Consider the following 26,880-nt stretch of genomic DNA (forward strand, 5'->3'; position numbering starts at 1 on the left):
TTATTTGGGATTGTCATTTGAAGAAACAAGACATTAAAATATATATTCTTTTCTGACAAGCTAGCCTAAGGCGAAAAAAATAATTTTAATCAATCTGACAGGGTTAAAATTCACTTTACTAATTGATTTAAGTTTGTAACCCACTCTCGCTGTTAGAGAATTCTAACACAAAGGATCTTTAGGAGCATCTGAAATAGTATTTGATGCTTGACTGGCATGTTAAGTTTGAAATAATAATTCACTATGCCTTCAATTATATTGGCGAAGCGCAATTTTATGAAGAAGTAGTCTCTGGAAGAATATAATTAATATTAGAAGGCTTTCTTTGCCAGATAATTATAGCGGCAATATAGCAAAGCAAGTGTGTCGTCTGCCGTTCACAACGCTAATCCCCTTGAATATTGGGAGGGAGGTACTGCCACAGGTCCCTTATAGTCTCCTATGAATACAAAATTGATTTGTTTTTCTTCATTTTTTTAAAAAAAGAGATTGAATGAATTAATACCTTACTTATTTCTTGTCTTTTTTTGTGATAGTGGGTTTCCCATTGAGAGCAAATCATTACAATGCTTAAATTGCTCTCTCCACATGAAGGCGCAAAGATTTTTTTTTAATGCTGTTCAGTAATGCTTTATTCACTAATTTGTTTTAGAAAATGCAGATGAGGTCCATTCGTAATGGTTCACTTAAAACTGGTAAATCATCCGAGAGTTGTAGTTCTACCCTTTTATTGTAACTGCTTCCCAACGCCAACTATCCAACTTGGACAGATTCTCTCGGCACTGTAAACTTCCATTGTCATCGATTCTTCTTTACAATTGCAATCTCAATTATGGATATTTGAGTCATTTAGGCCTGTTGAACAGTTATCATATATGTTCCAAAGAGTACCAAATGGGGTGGAAAGATACTTTTCCACTTTTTGGCCCAAGTAATTTTCTTGTGAATTTTTTAATTAAATCTAATTCCTGTTCTTTTTCACTGCCAGATGGAATAAATGACTGGTTTGGAGCAAGTACGACACCAAATCGCATTTAGCTCCCTAGATAAGGACCTGGCGTGGAGATAGGATGGTTGACGATTTGAATCCAACTGTGGAGCAAAAATATAGGAATTAAAAGTGTGACTGGTGTGTCTCCAATTCACTGTCAAGGTGCCCTTGTGTAAGGTAACAGGCCAACCAAATCCGATCTTGCAGACTGTGGAATCTGGTGGGAATTTTAATTGGATCTGCGACTGTGTAATATATGAAAATATGTAGAGTGTGTGGAGATCATTTCTCCTGTGGTGATTAAACACTACTTAAAGTCTGCAAATGGGCAAAGATATTTTTAGGTTACACAGGATGTGTGTTATCAATAATACGATGGGTAAATGGGTTTAGCTTTAAAGTATGGAAATGTTTTAAAAAATATATTTTGGGTACTGGATGCCAATTGCCTACATTATGATCTGAAGGCAGTGGCAACAAAAACATTGCACGAAGCCTCTACCCTGAAAAAATGAAGAAAGACAATTGCGCATCTGACAAGGTCTAATCTAATCCACAAATCTCTGCTTGACAAGATGTCGAAACTTAGTTGGAAGCATCATTAGCCATGAGAGATGCTGGGAAGATACCGTTTGTGCTTATTTTTAAATGTGCCGAATACAATGTAAAATTATTAACACCCACCAGCAAGCGGAAAAAGAATTAAAGTGTAGCGAGGTGTTTTTTTTCGGTCAAAGGACCACTAGCTGCCTCTGCTTCAGAGTTCAAATGAATTGGACATCTATCACAATGGGACTGAAAAATGAAATATACATATACACAATATATTTGAAAACTATCAAGTACCATTTGTTATTATTATTTTGCTATGTGCTAATTGTTTCTCTTTGCTGTATGGCAGAAAGCAGTGCTGGTCAAGCTTTACCTCACCAAAAAGGTGTTTTTTGGTTGTTGTTTTTTACACGGTGTTGGCAGAAAATATTTACCTGTCAGATTTTTATGTCCCCTGTTTTATGTGTATGTGTTTTTGCGTGTGTGTGTGAATTTCCCAGTCTGCAACATGATTTGCAGCTGTTCTCATCCACACTTAAGAGGACCATCAAACTCTACAACCTATCGGAGTACATCTTGAAGGGTTAGGTTGTCCGTCCATTCGAAGTAGAATGCCATTTTTCCTCTTTTTATTCTAGTCAAATTGAATAGGCATTATGCTCTTGAAAAAATAATATTTCATTTCAAATTTGTAATTCATGTCAAATGTTATAATCAATTCCATAAACTGGAAAACTAGTGATATTCTTCCTTATTCATGTTAGATTTAGAAAAGGTCTACAAATTATTGTTTATAATCAATATTTTCTGAAAAAAAATGTGCCCCAGTTCTTAGACAATGTCAATCAACCAGGGTTTTCTCTAAAAAGCAGATTGGTGTCTTCAGGGGGATATATGCAATTTAGTATTTATTATTGATGTTATTTTATACATTATAAATATCTGAGGTACTACTTGCCCCAGGCAAATGATATGCCACCTGAAAAAAAGTGCTGCAGCTCTTCTTAGAGAATGTCAATCAACCACTGTTTTCTATAAAAGCAGATTGCTGTCTTCAGGGAGATATATGCAATTGATCTATTATTGATATAATTTTAGACATTATTAATATCTGAGGAACTACATGCCCCGGGCAAATGATATACCACCGGCAGGCTTTTGCGAAAGGAAAAAAAAAATCAACCAGAAACAAGAGGGTTGACTTAAATCACACTAATCGTCAACAAACATTGCTATCCCAGAAAAAAATCACTATATTAGTAATAGTGTATTACTATTACATGCTACTGGTTTGAAGATTTATTCTGGTGTGAAGCTGTGGGGACGTGGCTGTTATGAGATGCATCTGAGCGAGTGACAACTGATTGACATCCTGTAAGTCATGCCCTCTGACTTGTACCCCGCATAAGGGACTGCAGTTTCTTGTATATCAATGAGAAGCATAAATATAGAAGCCTGCATTTTTTAATTCTTCTTTTTTTAATTTAATGGTCATATTTCTCATGTGCACCCCGCAATTGGCTGGAATCCATTTCAGGGTGTTCCCCACCTACCACCCACATTTGGCTGGTATAGGCTCCAACACCACCACGGCCCTTGTGAGGATAAGCGGTAGGGAAAATGAATGAATTAAGTTATCACGTAAAGGCATGCTGTCTATGGAAATTGACTTGCTTTAAATTGTTCAACAGAGAGTGATGAGATAAGAAGCTTCTTTTACTCTTAAATGTGCAGTAATAGAAAGTTTTACTTAGCAACTTATAGAATTCACCAAGCTTCCTAATTCCACTACAGAAGGATACAAACCGCAAAACATATTTAGAGAAGCCCTTTGGAACAAACATCCTTTGATCAATATATAATGAAATTATCACAAAGGGTTCTTTCTTGGTATTAGGTTTCATAATAAACGGGTTGTTGTAACGTCTTCTTAACAATTCTAACAGCCATCGTCTCTAAAAGAAAGAAAACAAGTATGGTGGTGCATTAAAATCTGGGGGACAAAAACTTAAACAACAACAACAACAAAACATGCCATATGTTTTCTTTCTGAATACTTGTGTGACAGGTTTGTTCAAATTTTACTTCAGGAATTGCAACTGTGACAATTAGAATGCACACTCACTACACTTAATTAGTTACAGCTGCTCAATCACATAATTAGATATAAGAGCTATATCAATTAGAAGGGAATGAAATGACAAGGCTTTTAAAAAAAAAATAGCCAAAGTTATTTGTTGCTTGAACAATTTAATGGCATTAAAACAGACGGCTATTGCAATCCCAACACTAAGGTAAAAGCAATTATAACTTGAGGAAAATCTGCCAATGTTCTGGGTGTTTGTTCTTGGCTGGAACATGGAACACCTGAACATCCCTCAGTCAGGCATTATCACAGCTTTTATCAGAACATCATCTGCTGCCCATATTCCAGATGTCCTTCCATTTGAGCGATACTGTCCAATCGAGCCCAGATGCCCAACATTAAATTGCACTTGGCAATACAGAGGAATATCTAATTGTGTTTGTATGAAGTAGCATATAACACAAAATAAAAAAGGCAAGATGTTCATATCGTGACACTCTGAAAATTATTTCTTCACATTGTTAGGTTTTTATGGGGTTTTTGAAAATAATAATAAATAATGTCCCTTCCTGTTCACTTAACCAATCGGTGAATTCTTTACGGAAATGATTTGGTGAGCAAATTTTTGCATTGAATCGATTGAAATGATTTTGCAGACAATGCTGCAATTTTTCCCGTCATTCATTTTGTTATCACGTTGAGACATCATAGTGAAAAAAGGAAAAAAATTGAAAAGCAAAAAAAAACTTTCAAAAAATTATCTTTGTGGTGTAATTTAGGTTAGTTTGAATTGCACTTCTTTAAATACATTTATATCATTTATTAATAAAAAGAAGAAAAACTGTAAGCTATGTAAACCCTCGATCAAGCACACATTTAGATTCATTACTCATGGATATTGCTTCAATGCAGTGAACATAATTTCTGTTGTATGTACTTAGTAAGTAGTTTTTAGTTGCTTGAAACAAACTGTAAACAAACCAGTTTTAGTTTGACGTTTCAAAACTGCTTTGTCCACATTTCTGGTAATCAACAAAGATCAGCTTACACTTTGATGGTTGGTTATTCTAATGATGTTCAAAATCCTCACAAGCTGCATCTTGATCTCATTAACTTGTGCTTTATTCATTAAAAAGCCTTTAATGAGACTCCAATGTATTGTGTTAACTGGAGCAAAGGCTATTAGAACACTGAATAACAGGCGACAGTAAAGGGAAATATGTAAACAGTGTGAGCCATTCAGTTGTGAGATGTTCGAGGTCCACTTTAACATTTAAAGTGCTTCCATTATAAAATAAAAAAACTTGTCATTCATTCCAATCTCATTAGAGTAAAATAACGGCCTGTCAATGTGTATTTCCTTAAGGCAGGTTTGCTTTCAAATTCTCACTCATCTCACTTTGAACGTGGTCCTGGCCAAATAAATGCGTAAAGGATTCTTACCAGAAGAATAAAATAAAACACAGATATTGGTTATTCATCCCCCATCTGTTGCCTGCATCCAGTTACGAGTATTTGTCAGATAATAGTATGCTAATAATTGGGGCAATGCGTCTCGCGCGACGTCAGCCAAATAACTCTCTCTAATTAGATTTGCCTGATATCAATAGCGAATGGGAGAACTGCACTTGGAGAGATTGTGGGTTGTTCAAGATGAGCAACAAAGAGAAATGGAAATATTATCCTCCGTGTAGATTTGCGAATCATTCAAACTCTCACAAGATTGCAACGAGCAACTGTAAGACGAGGGCGCAGGTGGAAATGTTTCATGATATAGCAGAAATAAACTTAATGAAAATATGACAAGTATCCTACCTAATTAAAGGGTACAAAGGTAAGGAATTGGATAACTATGACTCACATCCTCCAAATGGTCAAGTAGAGCAAGGCATATATTGCTTTAAACTGATGAATTGCTGCTTATCTCATCTCATCACATTTCCTAAACCGCTTTATCCTGACTAGGGGTTGCAGGGGGTGCTGGAGCCTATCCCAGCTTGAATCCGGGCCAGAGGCGGGGGACACCCTGTATATTGGTCCCCAGCCCATCTTAGGGCACAAGGAGACAAACAACCATTCAGGCGCACACTCATACCGGGCTTTTAAAAAGTAGTAATAGAAAAATAATATTTCACAGCATGGCAAACATGACTCAGAATTGCACTCCAGTAAAAAATCTGTTTTTAATTTCAGACGATAAATTATTAGATTCTTAATCGCTAGGCTTGCAGAGTCAAAGGTCGTAAAAGTAAGATATTTATGAAACAGTATATCCTATGTGAATGGAGCCCAAGATGCTTCCGTGCCAGCCGGGACTGTGTCTTCCTTTTTCTGAGTTGTGTTATTGTGCTTGCACCTCCGATTTGAAATTGTATGGTGCAATCTGATGTTCTTCGGGACTTATTTACTCATCTTTCAATTTCGTATTCTATGAGAAATGCAATGAATATACTACTCATTATCCATAAAGCCCTCTGCTGACTCCTATACTCCTGTTAATACTCGCTCGCGTTTTTTAAGAAAGCTGATGGCAGCGTTACATAAATTATCTTTTTTTTTGGTAGAATTTCAGTAGTTTTGGGTCTATGTGAGTCTTGATCATTTATCTTTGAATACTCTGACAAGATTCTATTATTTAGTTGGTGTGTAAATATCTGTGATAGTGGGCCGTGAAGGGAAAACAAGGCACTAACTACACCAAGGGGGACAACATATTTGATACTGACTTTCCTGCGTTGGTCATAACTGATCATTTATTCAAATTATCTCTTTCACAAATGAAAATCAAGAATTGGTCCATTATTTTACAAACTACAGATGGCTGTGTGTCTATCATCATCCTTGAGATTATAGTATCTGATTTTTGACATGCTCCCATTGCACATTGGACTAAATTCAAGAGATTCTGGGTTTTGGAAAGCAGATCTAATAAGCAGAGTGTGAACCAGAACTCTGAGCTGACTCTTTGAGCAAAGGATTTGCTTTCATATCAGATGGAGGAAAAAAAACGTCATTAAATTCTAAGCTCAATCAACGCACAGTACGTATAGCAAATGCATATACAGTACATACATGAAATTGGTATTAATAGAAAGCAGATAACAAGGTCCATCACAGTAACTGGGGGGATAAAAGGTAGGATTTTTAATATACCTCCTGCACCTTGTAAAAATTATATATATAAATGGCTGTGCAGGTAATGAGGATATACTATTACAGAAACCGAGACATAAAGTAGAGCCAGTATCAGCCTTACACAGTATCTGACACCTAAATCTAATCTACTATACCTAAAAATGTGCTTCTAAAAAAGGCGGTTTAATCAATTTCACAGCATGTAAAGTTCTTTTTATTTAGCCATCAAAACCTTCATATTAATTTATGTAAAATGCTTATTGCTCAAATCTTCATTCACTAAAAGAGCCTTAGAAAGTCGAAACACGCTCAGCATAAATCATTTCCTATCGCATTTTCTACAAACAGATGTTCAGATAAATCATAATTTAACGCACAATCAGCAGGGGGTGGTAAAATATCCAAAGGGGTGAAATTATCTTGGCATACATTGGGAAATACTATGTAATAATTGAATTGAATTGAATGCATTTATTGTCATTATGTGCTTCAAAATTAAATGGCTCTCACCTAGGAGGCCTGTGACGCAAAAGCACAATCGGCCAGTAGTCAGGTTGATTTATTGACTGAATCTTGATGAAGAAACCACCAAATTAGGTAAGGATGCTCATTGGCAGGACTTGGTTTGGGTAAAGCTGCCTGACATCTTGCATGAGAAGCTTGCTGAATACCTAGGGAAATCAATTCCTGAGCAGTAAGGGGCAAGTTACTTACAAAATGAAAACTAAGCATTTCTATTAGCATACTGTTTCGGAAATGGATTGTGTTACACTTATTTAGTCTTACTGCTGATCCTAAAACTGAAGTCTGCAAAAATATGACTTGTTGTTATAATGTGGTTAAATGAAGTTTGCAGCCAGCAGTGCATTAGGGAGGAAATACATCAGATTACACATTAGCAAAGGTCCATAATGTTTTACATTGCACTGTTTCATGGTGTACTTGTGCACTGGAATATTAAATGCACCCCTAATTTGTGTGGAGGTATTATCTGCATAGTAATTTTACAGATTTAGCCAAATTGCAACAATTATCATCTTTTAGTCATTATTAAAACAAAACAGTGCTTGTCAGTGTGAAATACTGTACATACCAGTACAAAAAAAATCAATAAAAACTGAAGACAATGATGTTGATGTGCCAAAGTTCAATATTGAGAATAGATTTGATAGGTCAAAAGTTTTAAATTGAGAGAATATAGTAGGTCAATTTTAAATATTACCGTGTCAACAAATCTCAAAAAAGTTCAGACAACTATCAATAAGAGGCTGAAAAAGTAAAATGCAAAAAATGCATACATAATTAGCACCACGGATCCATTGGCAACAGAATTGAGTATATAAAGAGCTTTTCAAAAGGGCAGTGTTTCTCAAAAGCCAAGATAGGGTAGAAGACAAACAATTCCCCAAATGTCTTGCAGAAAATAGCAACCAATATGAGACAGGAGTTTCCTAGAAATAAATTGCAAAGAGTTTGACGTTATCATCATCTACTATGCATGAAAAAATCCAAGAATTGGGAGAACCGAGAACTCTTTGTGCATAGAAGTCAAAGCCGAGAAACACTGCTCGTGACCTTCAGGCCCTTAAACAGCACTGCAGCACAAAACAGAATAATACTTTGAAGGAAATACAATGGGCTCAGCAATACTTCTAAAACACAATTGTGCCATCCGCCATTTTTAACTGAAACGATACGATGCAAAGAAGCCATCTGAAAATAGCATCCAGAAGAGTACATGCGCATTTACTGTGGACCAAGAGTCACTTAAGAAGAAAAAAGTGGAAAACTGTACTGTAGTCAGACAAATCACAATTCAATGTTCTTTAAAGAAAACTGAGCAGTCATGTCACCTAGAAAACCGGAAGATACAGAGAACCTAAGTTGTTTACAGTGTACTGTTCAAAAGCCTCCATCTATGTTGAGGTTATGTGAGTGTATGAGGCATGGGCAGCTTGCACATCTGAAATGTCATGGTCAATGCAGAAAGGTATATTCAGCTTCAAGAAGAACATATGCTCTCATCCAGATGTCACCTGTATCATTTTTTTTCATCATGAGAATGCCAGACCACACATACTGTAGCATCAATTACAGCATTACAGCTGCAAGGCAAAATGTTCCAGATACAAAAATTGCCAGCCTGTATTCCAGTTTCTTTTTTTGGCCTTGTTCCAACATTTTCTTTTTAGATTTGTTCACACCCTACATTCTATAGAGTTTAGTTTAAACCTTTGGCCTGTTTTATATGTTCTAATCTGAATGAAACATTGAAATTTTGCACTTGCAGATCATTGCATTCAGTTTTTATTCACAGTTTGTATAGTGAGCCAATTTGGGGGAATCCGGTTCATACTATATAACCGTACAACGTTACTGGATACCATTTATATATATTTTTTTAAGTTCACATGCTTGAATGTTACGAAGCACTGTATCATTCATTCATTGTTATTCTTGAATGCATCGCTTGAAAAAAGATTATACAGTAAAATAGCACAATTTTCAGTGGTGTTTGTAAGTTTAATCCGTTTATAAAAACAGCTTACGGGCCATTGTCTTTTCAAGACAAAATGTTTATTGATTAAAAACAGCTCGGGCATGTAAATTTCGAATTGAGTGTGTGTGTGTGTGTGCATTTGTGTAGTTGGCTAAAGAGTGGCCACAGAATGGAATCCATCACTATTGGCATGTGGACTTGATTACTTGAGAGTCTCAAATAGCCATGATAAAGAATTGTGTCCAGCCCTGTTTACAAGCACATCACTCACAGCGTGGTCTCGCACTCATGCAGCAGCAGCCTTTCTCTTGACACCGTCATGTTCACACGGCTCATTGTTGCCAGATAGACCACAACACGACATAAACGTCTATAAGTGCTTAAGTTCAGGGTGAGAAAGAGCTTTGAGATTGAACTCTCTTGGAAGAAGCTTCAGTAGCAAAGTAGAATACGATAACAATATCAGGCAGGGTGGTTTGTTTTCATTTGAAAATATTATTCTGGCAAGGAATGCAAATAAAATGTGAAAAATTACCTTTCCTACAATGGGTATGGTAATCAGGATCTTTTAGCATTTCGCAAGAGTAGGCAGAAAAGCTTGCGCTCACTAAACCCCTGACTCATGGAGCAAGTAGACACAAACAAAAGATCCATCCTGTTTACAGTCTTGTCATATATGTGAAAATAATCCAATTCTTCAGCCCAAAATCTTGGTTTTACATTTTCATAAAGCAAGCATTATGCACTTAGGTGGACGAAATGCGCATTTTGTCTCCTCGCCTAATGATCCTAAGAAGACGTCTCAGGAAGCACGACAAAATTTAAAATAACTACATTTTCTTGCCACTTTTTTGTCTCCCTTGCAAGGCACGTGTGCACCCAGGAACTCAAATACTACATGCTTAGCTTCATCTTCAGTTTCTGTTGTGGCAAGTCTCACAATTGTTCAGTCTGATGAATGTAGTTTACACCTGGATTAGGGTTATCAATCAAAAAGCATTGTATTGTTTGATACATGTGAACTAAAAAATATGGTGTTTTAAAAAAAGGCTCCAATTCTGCATCTTCAAGGATGTGAGGTTTGCTTTAAAATGGGACCTAATTAATAATGTTGTCCAAGCAGCACAACATTTAAGTAATATTAACTTGTTTTGGAATAACCATTCATGGCCAAATTTTCACTTTCTAGCTGAAATCTTCAGATGCTGCTGCAGTGTCTTCACATAATGTTCTTTCCGCATGATGCAATCTGTTTTGACCAGTGCATCATTTCTCCCTTGTAGGAAAACAGCTCCATAATATCATGCTGCTGCTCCCCTCTTTCACATTAAGGGTGCTGTTCTTAAGCTCAAAGGACTATTTTTGGTAATAGCAAACAACTTTTCCCCATAAAGACATGCCATACACATACATGCAAATAAAATTTTACTTCACATAGGCCACAATATTAACAGTGCTAATAAAAAAATGGCTTTCATACTTGATCCAAAATGTGAGGTCATTACTTTTATCAATTTCGCAATGAATTAATAAAATCCTGCATTGATGAAAAGTCAATTAAAAACAAAATTTGACATAAGAAAATTTGAATAAATAAAGAAAAGTAAATTAAAATAAATAAAAACAGAAATAAATTATGGTTATGACCCCCCACTAACAAAATTGTAGTATTTTACTCATTACCTGCCATTGACAAAGACAAGTTCCCAAATCATTCAAATTGGGAGAACAGCCTATGAATGCTAATCTTCCCGTATCATTGACAGCGAGGAAAAGAGGTTCAGTTCATTGTGACTTGAAGGGCATTCACTCATTCACTCCCAGCCTCTCCCACTCAAAATGGATTGGATGTCTAGGACCCTTAATGGCAACCAATGAATTAAATGGGTGCCCTATTAAGTGTTAAAACTAATTCCTTCCTGGGACAAGGAACCTGTGCCAGTTAATAGTTGAACGTGGAATCGTAAGACATCTGAAAATTGCATCAAAGGATGAAACAATGTAGACATCTAAAAGTCTTCCTTCTTGTTCCCAACTCATCTCCTATTTCTGTAATGCTTGCTGCAGACATGCCTTTTGATAAGATCCAAAAAAAAAGCCAATTGGGTATGTGAAAAAAATATTAGTTCAAATTTATCTGAAATGAATTTGGCACAGCACAGAGTACACTGTTTTTAACAAATATAAGGAATCCAAATAATAATAATCAAAAGACCACAAAAATAAAATGAGGGTTTCAATTGTGAATACGCTGAAACCATGACCCACTCACTTGATAAATATCATTGAAACATCACTATTGCAGATACCAATACAGCTTGTAAATGCAATTGCGCTCTGCCTCTTATCATCTGACTGGCTGCAGTGCTGTATGAGTAGAGGCGAGTTGAATGTCACTACCGATTGCACGAGTAACAGAGGGCAAGATCTCATGCAGCCAGCTGCTTGTTTCCAAATGCCGAAGCTGTGCCCACATTGTAGCAAAAAAAAAAAAAACGCATTACTCTCTGTATGTGAATGGTATATGGACAAATCACCAAATATACTGTAGATTGTTGGGTCACAGAGGGGGGAAAAGTCCTCATTCAATCCATTTTCTTATTTGCTGCGTAGGGGCATGAAAATGTTTACCTGTGGTGCAACTGGTAATAGCTTAAGTTTCTATACTAGCTGGAATTACTACATGTGACATCTGGGGAAAAATGTCTCAATGTAGAAAAACAAACAACAACTAGATGGTTTTACTCTAGACTAGACTTTCAAAATTCAATTTTTCCATAGACAAAGGTTTCAGCAAGGTAACATCGTTTCAGCATATCCTAAATCAGTGCTTTTTCCTGTCAAAGCTAATGTCTTTTTGACACAGTGCTGCCATATACTGGAGCCTAATGCACCTTAATCTTGTCACCTGAGCAGTTGTTTCACTTATGATGCCACTAATGTTAAGACAAGCTGCTTTTCTGACACAGCAGCAGCATGTGGGGTTGACTTACTGGAAGCTCTCGACATTCTTGTAAAATGCGAAAAAGGGAGATCCCACAGCTGATTGCAAGCCTATGTAGTGGAAGACACCTTTTTTCTTTTTAACTTAGGCCCCGGTAAACCGCATGTCTAATTAATTCTCTCATTCATTCATATTTTGTAACTTGTAAAATCACTGCTTCTTACTATAATATATTACAAGTGAAAAATATTGGAACATATTTATTTTTTAAGTTGGAAGAAAATGAGAACAAATACTACTCTCTTTTGGAAGAAAAGGCCAGTTGGGTCATGGTTCTCTCCTGAGAGCTAGTTGTAAGTGGAAACATTTTACTGAAATTGTACAATATACACATCAGATTTGCTGGCAATAGCTTCGACGTTGTGATCAAAGGGAAGGCAGGCTTTGCAAGAAAGAAGAAATGTCATCTTCTTGGTTAATTGCTGCCAGAAACTTTTTCTATTTATCTTTCTTTTATGTATCTATACCTATCTATATATTACAGCTTCTCATATATGATATGCATTAAAGGGAAGCATTTGTGTCGGTTTAATTGGCCCCACTATAGAGCTAAAGGAGCATGCAGGTTTATAGACTAAAAGTTTTTTGTTTGTTTTCTTGTATGGACACATCGACCATCCAGTCATCATTAGTGCAGAAGGAACACAGTGGTAAAGCTTTACAAAAAAAAAACACCATTTAGAATTGAACCAAGTTTGGTGTGTTCATGAGAGGAAGCGGTTTCTTCTATTTTGATTTTTTTTCCAAATCCAACTGCAATTCGCATACAGCGCCTGGAATGACCAGCTTGTGATACGAGGCCCTGTTTGGCTTGGACTCATTAGCAACCCACGAGAAACAGAACACATTACTATTTCAGAGTCAATATACACATGGAATGCAAACAACACTGCTTAAAAAAAGGGAAACAAAAGAGCCTTTTGACAGGAACTCGTTTGGGGGTTAATATACAAAAACATAACAAAAATAATTGTAACCGCAATTCTCAAAACTTGAGTATCATCTCAAGAACATAAAGGATTGTTTATAAATCCTATAAAAGCAATAATCCCTGCAACATAAATATAAGGTATTCATGCCTTACAAATAATATTGATAATGTCAATTACAGCAAGTCAGTTTTGAGTCAACTCTAATTTGACTGTTGAGGGATTTTTGAAGACCAACTTGTAATGTAGTACAGTACATTTCATAAACAATAAACTGTTTTTGGCACATGAACCCAATCTTCACAGTCAGTCATTTTCTTTGGCTAACGTGAAGCAGGCATGCATATTCTTTTGTTGTCTCTCAAGCAGGGGAGACCTTGTGAACACGGCTTAATTTCAGACCATTACGCTTGCAGTGGTGCCAATTTTTTCATGGATACCGAGGTCCCTATTGCCTTGAAATCAATGATTCTGTTCCTGCTCTCTACTTTGAGGCTACTCTCTTACATTTCCTATTCTCTATCCACAAGGTAGTATGTTGAATGGGCATCGAGACAGCAGGCAATTGATGGCATTTTATGCGTCTCCTTCACTTTTTGAAGGTGGCCAATAGTTGTCTCTTTCACACCAAGCCATTTACTGATGGGTTTGTTCACCATCTACTCGGCTACAAGTCTGCAATCTTCTCCGACATTGTTTGGAAGCACTTTTTCTTGTTGATAGTGAGATTGGAAGGTAATTGATTCCCAGTAAACACTCTCTTTTAATGCATATATACTTCTATTATTTAAAAAAAAAACATCAAACAAACAAAAAAAAAAGAGTACTGAAAGCAGAAGCTGCTTTGGCGCAGACAAAAAGCCCAGTAACATACTCTTTTCTTATTAAAGGTCAATTCTGATATTTGGCCCATATATGTAAAATCTGTAAACCTGATATCTTTGCGCAGCATGAAGATTACAATTCCATTCTTTTCACATCCGACTTGGGCCTTTATCATATGTGAATATAAATTGGATATGTATCTAAGCCTCGAATTATGAAAGGCTCATCCATACACATCTTAACTATGGGTCATTAACAAGAGAAATATCACCTATGTTTGAAAAAAAAAAAAAAGATAGCAACGGCAGATGAAAATGTTGGCTTCGGTAGGATAAAATAAAAATGAAATTGCCACAAATGTGTGATTCTTATTTTATGTTGTGTATTTTTGAAATGTCAGCACCAAATATATATGTATTCATTTTCTGAGCCGCTATGCTCAAAGATAATGATTTAAAAAAAATATTTTAACTAAATAATAATTGTCCTATATTTGTTTGTATAACTGGAATTATATAAAATATATTAAGAAAGGTAATTGGTTTCAATTTGTGCTTCATATTTGTTTTTCCTTTTGAGCCAAGAATATTAATTTCAATTCATCCATAATATATACTGTGCGTGATCTTTTTAGAGTGTTAGTAGGCTGACAGAATGACAAAATCAGAAGACCAAGATCTCAAGTGGCAGACTGGACACATTAGAGAGGAAATAACACCCCGCCTTCCTGCTTCAACCAACATGAGTTTCACTTCCATCACTTCCCAGTTCAGATAAGTTCCCGCTTTTCAAACAATCAATACGCATACATAGCGATCATGTTCTTCGATGTGATTTACATGACCTTCACATTAGACGGGTGGATTGTGGTGTTGCTTTCACGCTCGGCCAACACTTCCTGCTTAGCTTCGACATGTAAAGAAAATCTGTTTTTGGGCAGGATTGCTTTTAGATTCTTTATAGCAAGCACTATTACACACTTGCCTTTGCCCTTTTTTATTTTATGGGTGAACAACTATGGAAAAAAAACAGTTGGTGAAATAGTTACAGAATTAAATGTGTAAATGGGAATATTATTTCAGAATGATAAAATAGAGCATCCCTAATCTTTTGCACCCAGCTGGTGGGAGCACCTTCGGGGCACTGCTCTGCGTATTGATTTTGTTACTTCTCTCATCTGGTATGTTGACAGCAGGCAAATACATACAGCTAAACTAAATGACTGCTATTCAATTTGGTTTTAGTGATTCAGCTGTCCATTGTTTACCTGAAGGGAAAGGATACCGCAGTTTCACTTTATTGGATCATTGGGTTGGAGCTGCGTACGTTTGTGGCACATCGTGTGTCTCTTGTAATCAATGTGTTGATTTTAATGTGACTTTGAGAGAGATTTTGATTGGCCCCGGAGTTACACAGGTGTCGTACTCTCGCTTTGCTGTGTCTGTGCAAATGTTTGTGCTTCGGGGTTTTATATTTCAACAATTTCTCTGGAGAACCCTCCGTGATAAATGGAAATATTTGCTGGGCTTTACTCTGCAATTTTAGTGAGTTTGCAATCAATCTATTGTCAAGCCGACATTCACACCTCATTTCCACTGCACATGTGGAGATAAAAGAAATAAAAGCTTATAGTAAAAGTGTTTGCCCTCGTAATAATAAGGATAACCTTTGAGTCTTTTGTCATAAAATAAAATGCAAATATGACAAATGACAAAGTTAACAAATGGTCAAGTTTAAATTACACTCTCAAATTACAATGTATTTATGTATGAAAACACTGCATTTTACCATTTGGATTGCTTATCTAGCTAAATCTAGCTGAATGATGCAAAATAAAGTAAAGTTGTAGTTCCCCATTATTTCTTCTTTTTTTTTTAAGTGTTGAAACACATTATAGAAAACACTACAGGGATTAGTATTCCGTTTTTAAAAATTGCAGTCGTATAGAAACTCTTGACAGGACAGGATGTTGAACACAACAGGGGTTTCTCGGTCTTGATAAGAGCCGTCAGCAGTGAGGTTTGAAAACATTACAGGAAGTCTCACAAAAGAGATGGGAAACGAAATGCAAACGTAGTTTACAGAACGACGATGACGGCTTCAACGTTTTTCACTGAGCTATTTGTGGCTTGCACTTTTGCACACAAGATACATGCAGAACAGCATGGAAACACTTGTTTTCTTGTTTCCTCAATTTAACTTCATGGCCCAAAAGGAGGAAGAGTGTTTCAAAAGGCTCGCTCCACGAGACAGACAAGAACCAACAATGAAGGCTGATAAAAGCAGGTCGGTTGACTCTTTAAACCCTTTGAAATCATAAATACACTTAAAAAAAGAACATTGGAATTAAATTCCTACTGCTGCTGATTTTAGAAATCCTTAAGGCAATATTTATATCTCAGCAATGATCTATTTTAAAAGGAGATTATGTATTTTTGGGGGCATTACATTAATGACCAACCTGGTAAGTGTGATTGAAAAGTCTTGACATGTGTCTTATCCTCGGTGAAGGGTGCAGCCAAGTCTCATAAACTCATGAAGCCATTTTTGAAAGTTTAGAGCATGTGCAACAAGACTGAGTAATGTCTACTGCCTCTCACTGAAATGATATGTATTGTACAGTTATCTAAAACAAGTGGAATCGTGTCTGAGAAAAGTCCTTCAGATATGTTAAAGAATGCAAGACCGCACGTTTATAGACCTTGACGGCTTCTCTTTTGTATGCAGAAAGCAAGAAAAGGAGAGGAAGAGCCGTGGAAGTTTCACCAGGTCTGGCTCTCATGAAAATGTCAGTCAACAGAGGAAGTACCAACCCAGCAAGTGAGACAAATTAGATTGATTTCTCATGGACGTGCAAATTTGACTCCGTTAAAGAAAAGAAAAAAAGGGGGGGGCGGTTAACGTGCTACAGAACCCTACTGCCGAATCGCTGAACAAGCTTTTCTACATCTTTCCTCAGCATTTCGGCAGAAACGGCTCTGCAGTGGAGTACCTCATTTGAAGAATTGATGAAGAACGCAGGTCGGATTTCTGATACGGTCAAAAAAAATGTTGGAATTCAAAGTCAGCATTATTAATATGTGGATTTTTTAGGATTGCATGATTACCTTTGACGCATAACTTAATGTTTCTGAATCCCTCCTTCAAAATTGCCCTTTTGCGACACATTAAGCCACAAACAACTGCTTGTACTCATGAGGGTTTAGTTACACTAGTGAGACTGAAACTATGGAAATAGCAAATGTAAATGTGCCAGATTCTGTTGGGTAATTTCAGTGTTTGTATACACTGAGCACATATGACTCACTTTTAAATGAAGAAGTTATAGAAAGTTTATTCCCCATTCGTACATCTTTTTTTCCCAATTACCCACCCCTTTTTTAAACTCATTTTCGCAATAAACTCTCTGTACATCTTTGTTTGTTTCACTAAATCAGATGGGGTCGAAACTTTCTCGCAGTTCCTTCACTCCGAATTCAGTGAGGAAAACCTCGAGTTCTGGCTGGCTTGTGAGGAATTCAAGACCTCTGACTCTGATAAGAAGCTGATGTCCAAAGCCAAAAATATTTACACGGTTTTTATTCAGACGGATGCGCCTAAAGAGGTACTGCATGTTAATTTGTAGCTAGAAATGAAAATGTATTTTTTGGGCTGTCACTTTGTATTTGGAGGTTTAGAATATTCATGACATGGCAATAAGAAGCATTGGCGGATGAATTCTCAATGATTACCGGGTCAGGAATCTAGTCGACCTTTATGAATGCTCGGCAGAGCGCGACAGTAGCGCAGTTTGGTGAAACATCTCAACAAAGTACTACAAAACAGCTGGTGCAAGATAGCTGCACTTTATAAGATTTTCTGTTTGGAGTGTGGATGATGATTTGACCGCATCGGACCATTAAGATTAGGCGCTCAATTTGTGGCAGCGACTCCTTGCAGAAGTGGAGAGTGGTGTGCCCGCACACAGTGTCTAACAAGATGATTGTCAACCTAAATATGTACATTTGTTGCTTCTGCATATACACTGCATATGGTTTGTAGCAAGATGAATGCACCTGCTCTACCCACAATACCAGATGGAGTGTTTCGCGTCACACGAGAGAAAAAAACACAATTCAACACGAGAATACTAAAAATAAGTGTATTTTTTATTTGGATTAATACCCCACAAACCACAATCCAGAAAATTAGCACTCCTTATCACTAATAAGCACAGCAAAGGTTTTAGTTTGTGTGTGAAAGTTATTTTTGCGCTAAATACAAATGATTGGGGCTCATGTGCCAAGAAACCTGTTATTTATAAAAAAACCATTTTATCTTGTCAATTTTTAGCTTTATTATCATTTTTTTTAAATGTTCCTAAATTCAGAACAGATGAAAGAAAAGTGCCAACCAGCTCTGTTGGCTTTTAATTATGCTGAGAATGCTGAGAGATACCATGCATTGACAGTAATGCAATATCATGGTAATCATTCATTTTGGCAGTGGTATTCACTCAATTGATTCAAATGAAAATGAAAGCACGCTTTCAGGATGCTCATGGTGAGCTGCTACAGAAAATTAATGATTGCGGCAAATACTGTATGTTATGTTGCCAGTGGTGACGTGAGATAAGCGATGAAATCACTACATGGTTAACAAACGTCATGATCTCATAAATACGCACATACAAATATAGTGGTGCCTCTACTTATGAAACTAATGGGTTACAGAAGTGGTTTCGTAAATTGGCATTTTCTTAAGTAGAAGCATATTTTTAATTGAATTTGCATAATCCGTTTCCCGATCTTTATTACCTCTTAAACCCTTTAAAAATGATCACACTACACCAATTTTGTTTGAAAAAATGTTTGCAAAAGAAAAAAATATCAGAAAATGATTCATTTAGCCATTAAAATGAATAAGAAATGCTAAGACATTTACCAATGTGGTGGAATTGCAAGTGTGTAGGTGTGAGGGGGAAGGAAGCCAACGTTTGGCAGCAGAGTAAAAAGAAGTAAACGCGCAAGTAAACACACAACTTAACAACTTCAAATTATATGACACATACCGAGAAAAAAATGTGTTTGAACCCCATGACAAACAAGGGTCGTAGGCACATCAAACAAGAACACACTACCGGAGTCCAGCAAAAAGATAAAAAAGTACACCAGGAAAGGGTCTTTTAGTGAGACAGTTGCCCTCTGTGGGTCTGTGGGTGGCCACTACCCTGCTTAGGTAAACATTATTCAGATTCAGTTTTCTCTTCCAAATCAAAAGTGTGTTTTTTGCTATTCAGGTCAACATTGACTATAGAAGCAAGATGGTCATCCAGAAAAACTTATCACAGCCCACAAGCAGCTGTTTCGAAGAAGCCCAGATGAAAGTCTACAGCCTGATGAAAAAAGACTCCTATCCAAGATTCCTACATTCAGACCTTTATTTACGCCTCACAAGCAAGAGAGGCCCGGGAGTCCCAATGTTTCGCCGAAGGTCACGCTCCTGTGTATTCTACGACCGAGGCAGTGACGGCGCCGAGCCTTCGCCTTGGTAGCAATAACATTTCAGACATAGCCGCTCACTCGTAAAAACGATTATTGCATTGGTGATAATCAGTGGCGAGCTGTAGAATTTTAATTGCATGATTTGTGTTTGAGATGGTAATCATCCAACGTGTCTGCGAAATGAATAATTTTCTTTTACAATCATGCTGGATTATTCAAACAACGTTCGAGTCTGGCGACAAGCCATTGATCCATACAAATAGGAATTATTTGGAGAAATATGTAATTGGGTACTGCAACTACATACAGTATATATGGATGTAATAATGTAGCTTCAGATCTCATCTGTTTAGCAGATAACTCGTGTTCGTAATCCTCACTAAAAATGTCACTTGAAGTAATTTCTCCCCATAATTGGAAGTCTAATCATTTGGATTCTTTTTGGGAAGACTCACCATGAAGCAAACATTTTTAGGTGTAGCATTACCTTGGCTTCCACTGTTCCTTTTCAAGGATATGTACACTTAATAGACATTTGATTCAGTATCCCATTTAAAATGTGTAATAGAAAAAAACAACCTCAAAAAAGGATTTTAAAAAAAACAACCTCTGCTTGTATAAAATAAATAATTAAATTGCACTCAGTAAAGCCTTGACCGCCAACAAAATCAAACATTCACGTGTTTAATTAGAAAACAAAATCATGTATAAGGCCGTAAGTACAATTTCCTTTCCAAAAGGTTGTTTTTATTAATTACTGAATGTGAATGATCACTGCCATTCCTCTCAGTTTAAATGAATCTCCATCAATGGCGAGTGAAGCAGGTATTTTTAGGAATCTTTACAAAGGAACTCAAGTGTGGATGTTTACTCACAACTAGTACTAAAAGAGTTAATCAGAACAAATTTGTATTTACTCCTGTTCCCAAAAAAAAGACTCACAATTGTACTTTCTTTGAGCAAACATAATTACTTTTTGATTGATTTATATGTCAAAAGTGTTGATTAAAGCCAAATTAAAGTGTTTTTCTGCTGTAGCAAGCATTTCTGTAATTATTTATAATACTATATATCAGTTTGCAGGGACACATTCTATATTTCAAACTTGTCTCAAAACTTAAAGACACACATACAAATGTAACGAATCTTAAGAAGATACGAAACCTGCCTTTACACACAAGTTGTGTGCAGATTTTTGTTTGTTTGTTTGTTTGCTTGCCAGGTCAGGTTATTTTGTAATATCTTACAATAGCATTCTACCAGAGTGCTGTAATAGCCTTCTGTTCTCCATCTATTCAACTGAATTCAGAATGCTACTTTGCAAGTGATTTGTCTTCCGCGAGCAATATAGCACCCCATGCAATTTTAATGCGTTTGATACGAGTTACAAGTTCATTTGACCATATCTTAACAAAAAATATTCATTATTTTATCCCTCAAGGTGTCCTACAATTTCATAACTATTTTTAAGTGCAGTGTGTAGATGTAGAGTGATATGAGGCCAATAAAACTTTCTAAAGGGGCTTAGAAATGCACATTCACCGTTGCCTGAATTGACATGAAATATGTTCTATTGTTTGTCACTAAGCTTGCTATTTGATCCTGATTAGATTTTAGAGTCATGAGATTCATTCATTCATTCTTTTACCGAACCGCTTATCCTCACAAGGGTCGTGGGGGGTGCTAGAGGGTGTACGACATCAATGAGTTTATGACAATGTTTAAACATGAGACATTCTCAATTAAAATGCTATATTAATGAGCCATGTCTATTATGTTAATTGTTTGACAGACCAAACTTAAATCAGATGAAACGTCATGTATACATATTACATCTGGCAAACCTGAGACTATATGGAGCTCCCTTTTTCACTAAAAAATTAATAAACCCTATCAACACGCACCAGGAGCACGGAATTATTTATGTCACTGTATATGCATGCACAAACTATGCTTTTTCCTGTGACAAATGTGTATTAATTCCAACCCCCCAGTAAACCTTTGGGATTCTATATGCATCCAGGGAGAATATACTGTATATACAACATGTCTTTGCTCAGAACATATGTGTGCATTCCACAGCTCATTAACTGGAAAAGATGAGCCTTCAAGGATTCTACAGAGCCTATCTCAACTTTGGTTACTGTGCAAAATAGCTAACAATTTCTATTCATTTTCCATCAATTGAGCAGAGGCAGGCATGTCTATATTGCAGCTCTTATGTTGTGATTTCGTCTGTGAAAGTCAAAGAACACAAGGGGAAATAATAAATGATCCGGTAACAAATGTAGGAGCTCTGCTGGTGTGCCAAATTCATCACTGCTGAAGATTAGTTACCTGCTGAGACTTTCCTAGCAGTTTTCCCTTTTCTTCTACTCATTTTTTTTTTTAAATGGGAGACTCGCTGCACTGCAACCTGAGGAACTCAGCTTCAAAGTATACAAACTCAGAGGAAAACAATTGATTCATTTTCTTTGGCGCTTATCCTAAAAAGCATTGCTAAAACCTATCCCAGCCATATATAGCCAATTGGTGGGCCAACCTAATTTGGTTGGCACCCAATAGCAGGGCACAATGAGACAAACAATTATCCACGCTCACACTCATACCTAAAGACAATTAGACTTCTCAACTAGTCTACCATGCATGATTTTAGGATGTGGGAAGAAACTGAAGTAACTAGAGAAAATTCACAGAAGCTTGGGGAGATCATGCAAACTCAACATAGGTTTGAACCCTCGTTCCTAAAACTGCAAAGCGGATTTGCTAACTATTCTTCCACTGTGTCACCTACGAAAAGGAACATTCCATGATTAAGATACATAAACGACCTCAATAAACCACTAATAGGGGAAGAAAAAAAAGATTGTTAAATTAATACCGGCCTGGCACTTTTAATCCTGATTCTTAAATATTTTGCAGCTTTTTTTAAATGGAAGGATGTCAATATAACAGGTAGATTAATAATGTATAATAATATATGTGCTTATATATATGTATGTGTATGTATGTATGTGTGTGCACACACATGTGTATATGTATATGTATATATATATACATATATATACATATACATATACACATATATATATATACACATATACATACATATATATATATATATATATATATATATATATATATATATATATTCATGTATTTATTTATTAACTTACTTATTACCTATCTATTTATGTCTAAAATGCCTTTCCTATTTCTGCATCCTGACCCTCTTGCTACTGTGACAATGAAATTTCCCGAATACAGGATGAATAAAGTTATCCAAAGTCCAAATCCAATAAGAATACATTCAAACTTTAGGACGGGAGACCAGTTTCCACAAGGTAGTGAAGTACATTTTTCGAGTGTGAAGTTATTTTTCTACATATTCATCTGATCGGCGTTATAAGTGATGCATCAGAAAGTACATTCGCACAAACACATTACATCTTTGCCGCCTGTCATTCTTGTTCACGGTACTGTTCAATTTTAGATGAAATATCAGTTCAATTTAGTTGACTACGTTTAGAATACCAGCCCTTCAAGCAATTCACATTTTAGGAACCAATTGTTCACCATCTTTAAGCTGTCAGCGGCTGCGTGATCCAATTTTTCAGGAGGTTTTGCTGACTCACCACCTGGGACATTGAGGAGAGTAAGTGAACCCATACAAATAAATACCATTGAACAGAAAATATATTGCAATCTGACCTACATGACACACTGCACAAGTGAAACAAAAACGCATTTTTTAAAGACCTTAGATTTACAATACCGTCCTTCACATACAAGTTCATGTATATGGAAATATTTAAAAAGGTTTAAAGGCAAACATTGCTTCATTTTTGCTGCTATAAATCTTCTAGTGTGCAGCTCATTTGACTGCGTGGTAGGTTTAATGTGTTTGCAGCCACTCTTTGGCATTCAATAGCCTTCCAAGGCCTTTGTATGTTTTTGCAACAAGATAAGTTTATATTTACTGTTTATTTTGCACTACTTCTGCTCCCTCTAAGCAGTCAGGGAAAAGATTTCATTAGATGTATGCCAAATAAAATTGCTGTCACGGAGTTTGAAACCCCGACTGCCAACTTTGACCCCTAATTGAGTCTTAACGCAAATTGAACAAACCGTAGGAAGAAATACACAGCAGTAAAAAAAAGAGGGTTACAAATGCTGGAGAATCAGAATGCCCCCTAGTGTAGTTTTAAGGAAATGTATTTTGAAGTGCAGAGTGATATTAGTTTAGTTTAATCTAAAAAATCCTTAAATCCTTAATAGTTGCGTTACCATTCTTTTTCAAAGTTATATTCAGAAGTAGACAATACTAATCACTCTGGCCATGGTGTTTACAGGATGTGCCCTTGAAAATCTAATTCCTCAACTTGGTGATTGTACATGTACAACCATGCAAATAAGAGATGTCATGGTATTTTCCATCACCTGTTCAGATTTACATTCCCAGTCAGTGGATGGAAGGGTAAGCGTGGTAAATTTTATACACACACACACAGAGCTATAAATATTTGTATGTATATATGTATGTGTAAGTGTATATGTAAGTGTATGTGTATGTATATATGCGTGTGTGGGGGGGTTGATTAACTGTGATGAAAGTGTGACCATGAAAATCATCAAATGAAGTCATGCTCAAGTGATGTTATTTGATAAATCAGATTTGAAGCATTTGCCTTGTTTTGACCATCCTGAAACAAAGACTGTATTTCGATTATTATCTGAGCAGTTGGCTAGTGATAAAATGACAGCTGTATGTATCAAAAGATAAAAAGATGAATTTTCATTATAATCTAATGAGTAATTTCCATCCTGATGCTAATGTCCTTTATGTTACTGTCACCAGGAGTTTGGAGCCAATCAAGCCAAAGCACAGAAAGGTCAAGAGGTGAGGTGATGCTTAATCACTGTCAAGCTTTCTTGTCGCTGAGGTGTGGCAAAGATGGCAGCTACACACACACACCTACGGGCACACACACACACACAACAGCACTTTGCATACAGTTTTTCATACCTTCCATTCTCTTTGGAAAGGCGAATTTGGATTTGCTAAGTCACCTGTCTCCCTCATTTCCAAGCAATCACAATCAAATCACTGGGCTGACAGGCTCTAGTCCCTATCTACCATACCTTATGTATTCAGGGATGGCCATAAAGTGATTATTTTTTTGTACACCTAGTTATTAGGCATTCACCACAATTTCCAGCAGCCATGTGGAAAGGGACGAGGAGGATTTCACTATCTGTAAGTGTTGTTTTGCACAGCATTTTCATTTTCAAAGGCGCAAATAGGGTGTTTTTGGAATCATTCATGTAAATCCATTAATAACTGTAATTATCAGATAAGTGGCGGAGTGATTGATCGTCATGCTCTTTTCAAGGGTAGATTATGTTGCTTTGCAGTGGACCCATTGGCAAATGTTGACAATTGGAGTGAATCGGTTGACAATGTTCTCACTTGTAAAAGTAAGTCCCTCTCTTGCATCTAATCAAGTCACACAGGTTGATGTGGATACACTTACTCTGTGTTTCCCCATCACCTTTGCTTTCCAGCTGGTCAATCAGCTTTTCGAGAATTCTTGCAGTCAGAGCACAGTGAGGAGAACATCCTTTTCTGGCTTGCATGTGAGGAGTATAAAAAAATTAAGAATGTGCCAGAAATGATTTCTTCTGCCAACAGAATCTATACTGAGTTTGTCCAAACAGAAGCACCCAAACAGGTACAGTGCCAGATCAATAAATTGAAAAATGAAGAAAACCACCCCTTTGAAATGCTTTGCTGGTTTGATTTCAGATCAACATCGATTGTGGTACCAGGGAAAATATAACAAAGAATATGTCCCAGCCGACGTTGACTTCATTCGACTCTGCACAGAAGCTCATCTACTCTCTGATGGCAAGAGATTGCTACCCACGCTTCCTCAAGTCTGACGTCTATCAAGCACTCCTGAGGAAAACGGACTGTAGGTGACTCGATAAAGTCAGCAGACGGCAAAAAAAATTCTACGATTTCTTCTGTAGTAGCACTAAAGTGTGATTTCATCGTGGATGTCTGGATTCTGGCCCGCAATGCAGTTGAACATGTGTTGATGCCCATACAATACCTGTGTGATTCAGTAGACACATCTTCAGTTCAATTTCTGTTTTTGCTTTTATTTACGATATGAAAAGTATGTTAAGAGATTTTGAGCGACTACTTTCTATGCTACCAAAAGAACTTAAAAGTTTCCCATTAGGAGAAACCAGGCTAATAGTCACATGGTCAAGTTGTCACATTGCAATTACGTTATGTTCTCCACAAGATGCCACAACCAAAATGTGGAAGAATAGTCTATTCATGGTCAGGTCTTAATGTACTGTGAAAAAAAAAGAATGCTTTGTAAATTGAGATTAGAAGCATTTAACCCTTTGCAAGGAAGTGAAGCAAGCTTTGAGTCTCAGACGGAAATTGGAAAATGACAAACGTCTTCCACAGGTACAGAAACGATAAGGATTGTGCCCATTTTCTTAAGTACTTATCTTTTTGAAGGTTATCTGCATTTATATGCTTAACGCATGTGGCGTAACTGGCCTCATAGATAATAGCTGCGCTCACCAGCGGTGTCATTCTCTGAGTTGAAAAAATATTTTCTGTTATCATACTTCTGAGATATTGTCATATCCATATTTAGGTCATTTAAGCAACATCTTTCCTACAGTAGCAGAATAAGGTCACAACATTTTTTTTGAATGCTCGGACTATATTTTGACACCACCTGCAAACTGCAACTAGAAAAATAAAATTTTATCTGAATACATATCAACTATAAATTGAATGCTGAACATTATTGTTGTAAATGCACAATCTTTAAATCTGGTGTATTATATGCCTAAAATCTGGTGTATTATATGCCTAAAATCTGGTGTATTATATGCCAAAAATTGAGGTACACGCCTTTGAAATGTATCAAACATTATCCTTTCTTCTGTTATAGCTGCAGACAACTGAGTTTTCTAAAAAAATGAGTATCTTAGGGTGCATAACAAGGAAGCATTTTACTTCAAGTTCGATATGCTAATCAAGTTCAAACATTGGGGAAAAAGAGCTTTGTTTAATGGTTTTTTAAATCACTTGCTTGTTCTTGACGCTTCCCGTGACAAAATGATGGCCGCATTTGCTGTGCTTGCACTGTTGTTATTTGATGCTTCTCAACATATTTTAATGGAACTATTCTGCACTGCTCGGATCCTTAGGAAGAACAAGTTTGACAATGTTTTTGTGAGCAAAAGCATTCAAGTTATATACTTTTCATCAGTATTCGTGTGTGGGGTGTAACTATGCTCTTTCTCTGCAAGATTGATATACAGATTTTTAACTGCTATT

At 36.5% G+C, this 26,880-nt stretch overlaps 2 protein-coding genes and 1 long non-coding RNA gene across 5 annotated transcripts in view; 2 read left to right on the plus strand and 1 right to left on the minus strand.

Annotated features, from left to right (window-relative positions):
* LOC144085559 (uncharacterized) overlaps positions 1-26,880 on the minus strand; it is a 60,528-nt gene that overhangs the window by 27,311 nt on the left and 6,337 nt on the right. The gene's annotated exons all lie outside the window — the stretch shown is intronic.
* On the plus strand, positions 14,849-20,542 carry rgs18 (regulator of G protein signaling 18). Its single transcript, XM_077614950.1, has 5 exons — positions 14,849-16,308; positions 16,750-16,842; positions 16,982-17,043; positions 17,460-17,626; positions 19,301-20,542. Exons 1-5 carry the CDS (start codon positions 16,175-16,177, stop codon positions 19,553-19,555), a joined length of 711 nt encoding a protein of 236 aa, XP_077471076.1. The 5' UTR covers positions 14,849-16,174; the 3' UTR covers positions 19,556-20,542.
* Positions 24,624-25,488, plus strand: rgs1 (regulator of G protein signaling 1). The gene is made up of 4 exons (XM_077614951.1): positions 24,624-24,762; positions 24,899-24,983; positions 25,071-25,237; positions 25,312-25,488. Exons 1-4 carry the CDS (start codon positions 24,730-24,732, stop codon positions 25,486-25,488), a joined length of 462 nt encoding a protein of 153 aa, XP_077471077.1. The 5' UTR covers positions 24,624-24,729.

The sequence above is a fragment of the Stigmatopora argus genome, chromosome 12 (genome assembly GCF_051989625.1).
Source record: "Stigmatopora argus isolate UIUO_Sarg chromosome 12, RoL_Sarg_1.0, whole genome shotgun sequence".
In the NCBI taxonomy this organism is placed as follows: domain Eukaryota; kingdom Metazoa; phylum Chordata; class Actinopteri; order Syngnathiformes; family Syngnathidae; genus Stigmatopora; species Stigmatopora argus.

What these genes read in the sequence shown, in the direction of transcription:
- rgs1 (XM_077614951.1), top strand. Translation starts at nt 24,730, where the DNA reads ATGTGGAAAGGGACGAGGAGGATTTCACTATCT. An exon ending in CGAGGAGGATTTCACTATCT is followed by an intron (nt 24,763 to 24,898) that starts GTAAGTGTTGTT and finishes GCTCTTTTCAAG; the next exon opens with GGTAGATTATGTTGCTTTGC. An exon ending in CAATGTTCTCACTTGTAAAA is followed by an intron (nt 24,984 to 25,070) that starts GTAAGTCCCTCT and finishes TTTGCTTTCCAG; the next exon opens with CTGGTCAATCAGCTTTTCGA.
- rgs18 (XM_077614950.1), top strand. Translation starts at nt 16,175, where the DNA reads ATGCAGAACAGCATGGAAACACTTGTTTTCTTGTTTCCTCAATTTAAC. An exon ending in ATGAAGGCTGATAAAAGCAG is followed by an intron (nt 16,309 to 16,749) that starts GTCGGTTGACTC and finishes TTTTGTATGCAG; the next exon opens with AAAGCAAGAAAAGGAGAGGA. An exon ending in AGACGGATGCGCCTAAAGAG is followed by an intron (nt 17,627 to 19,300) that starts GTACTGCATGTT and finishes TTTGCTATTCAG; the next exon opens with GTCAACATTGACTATAGAAG.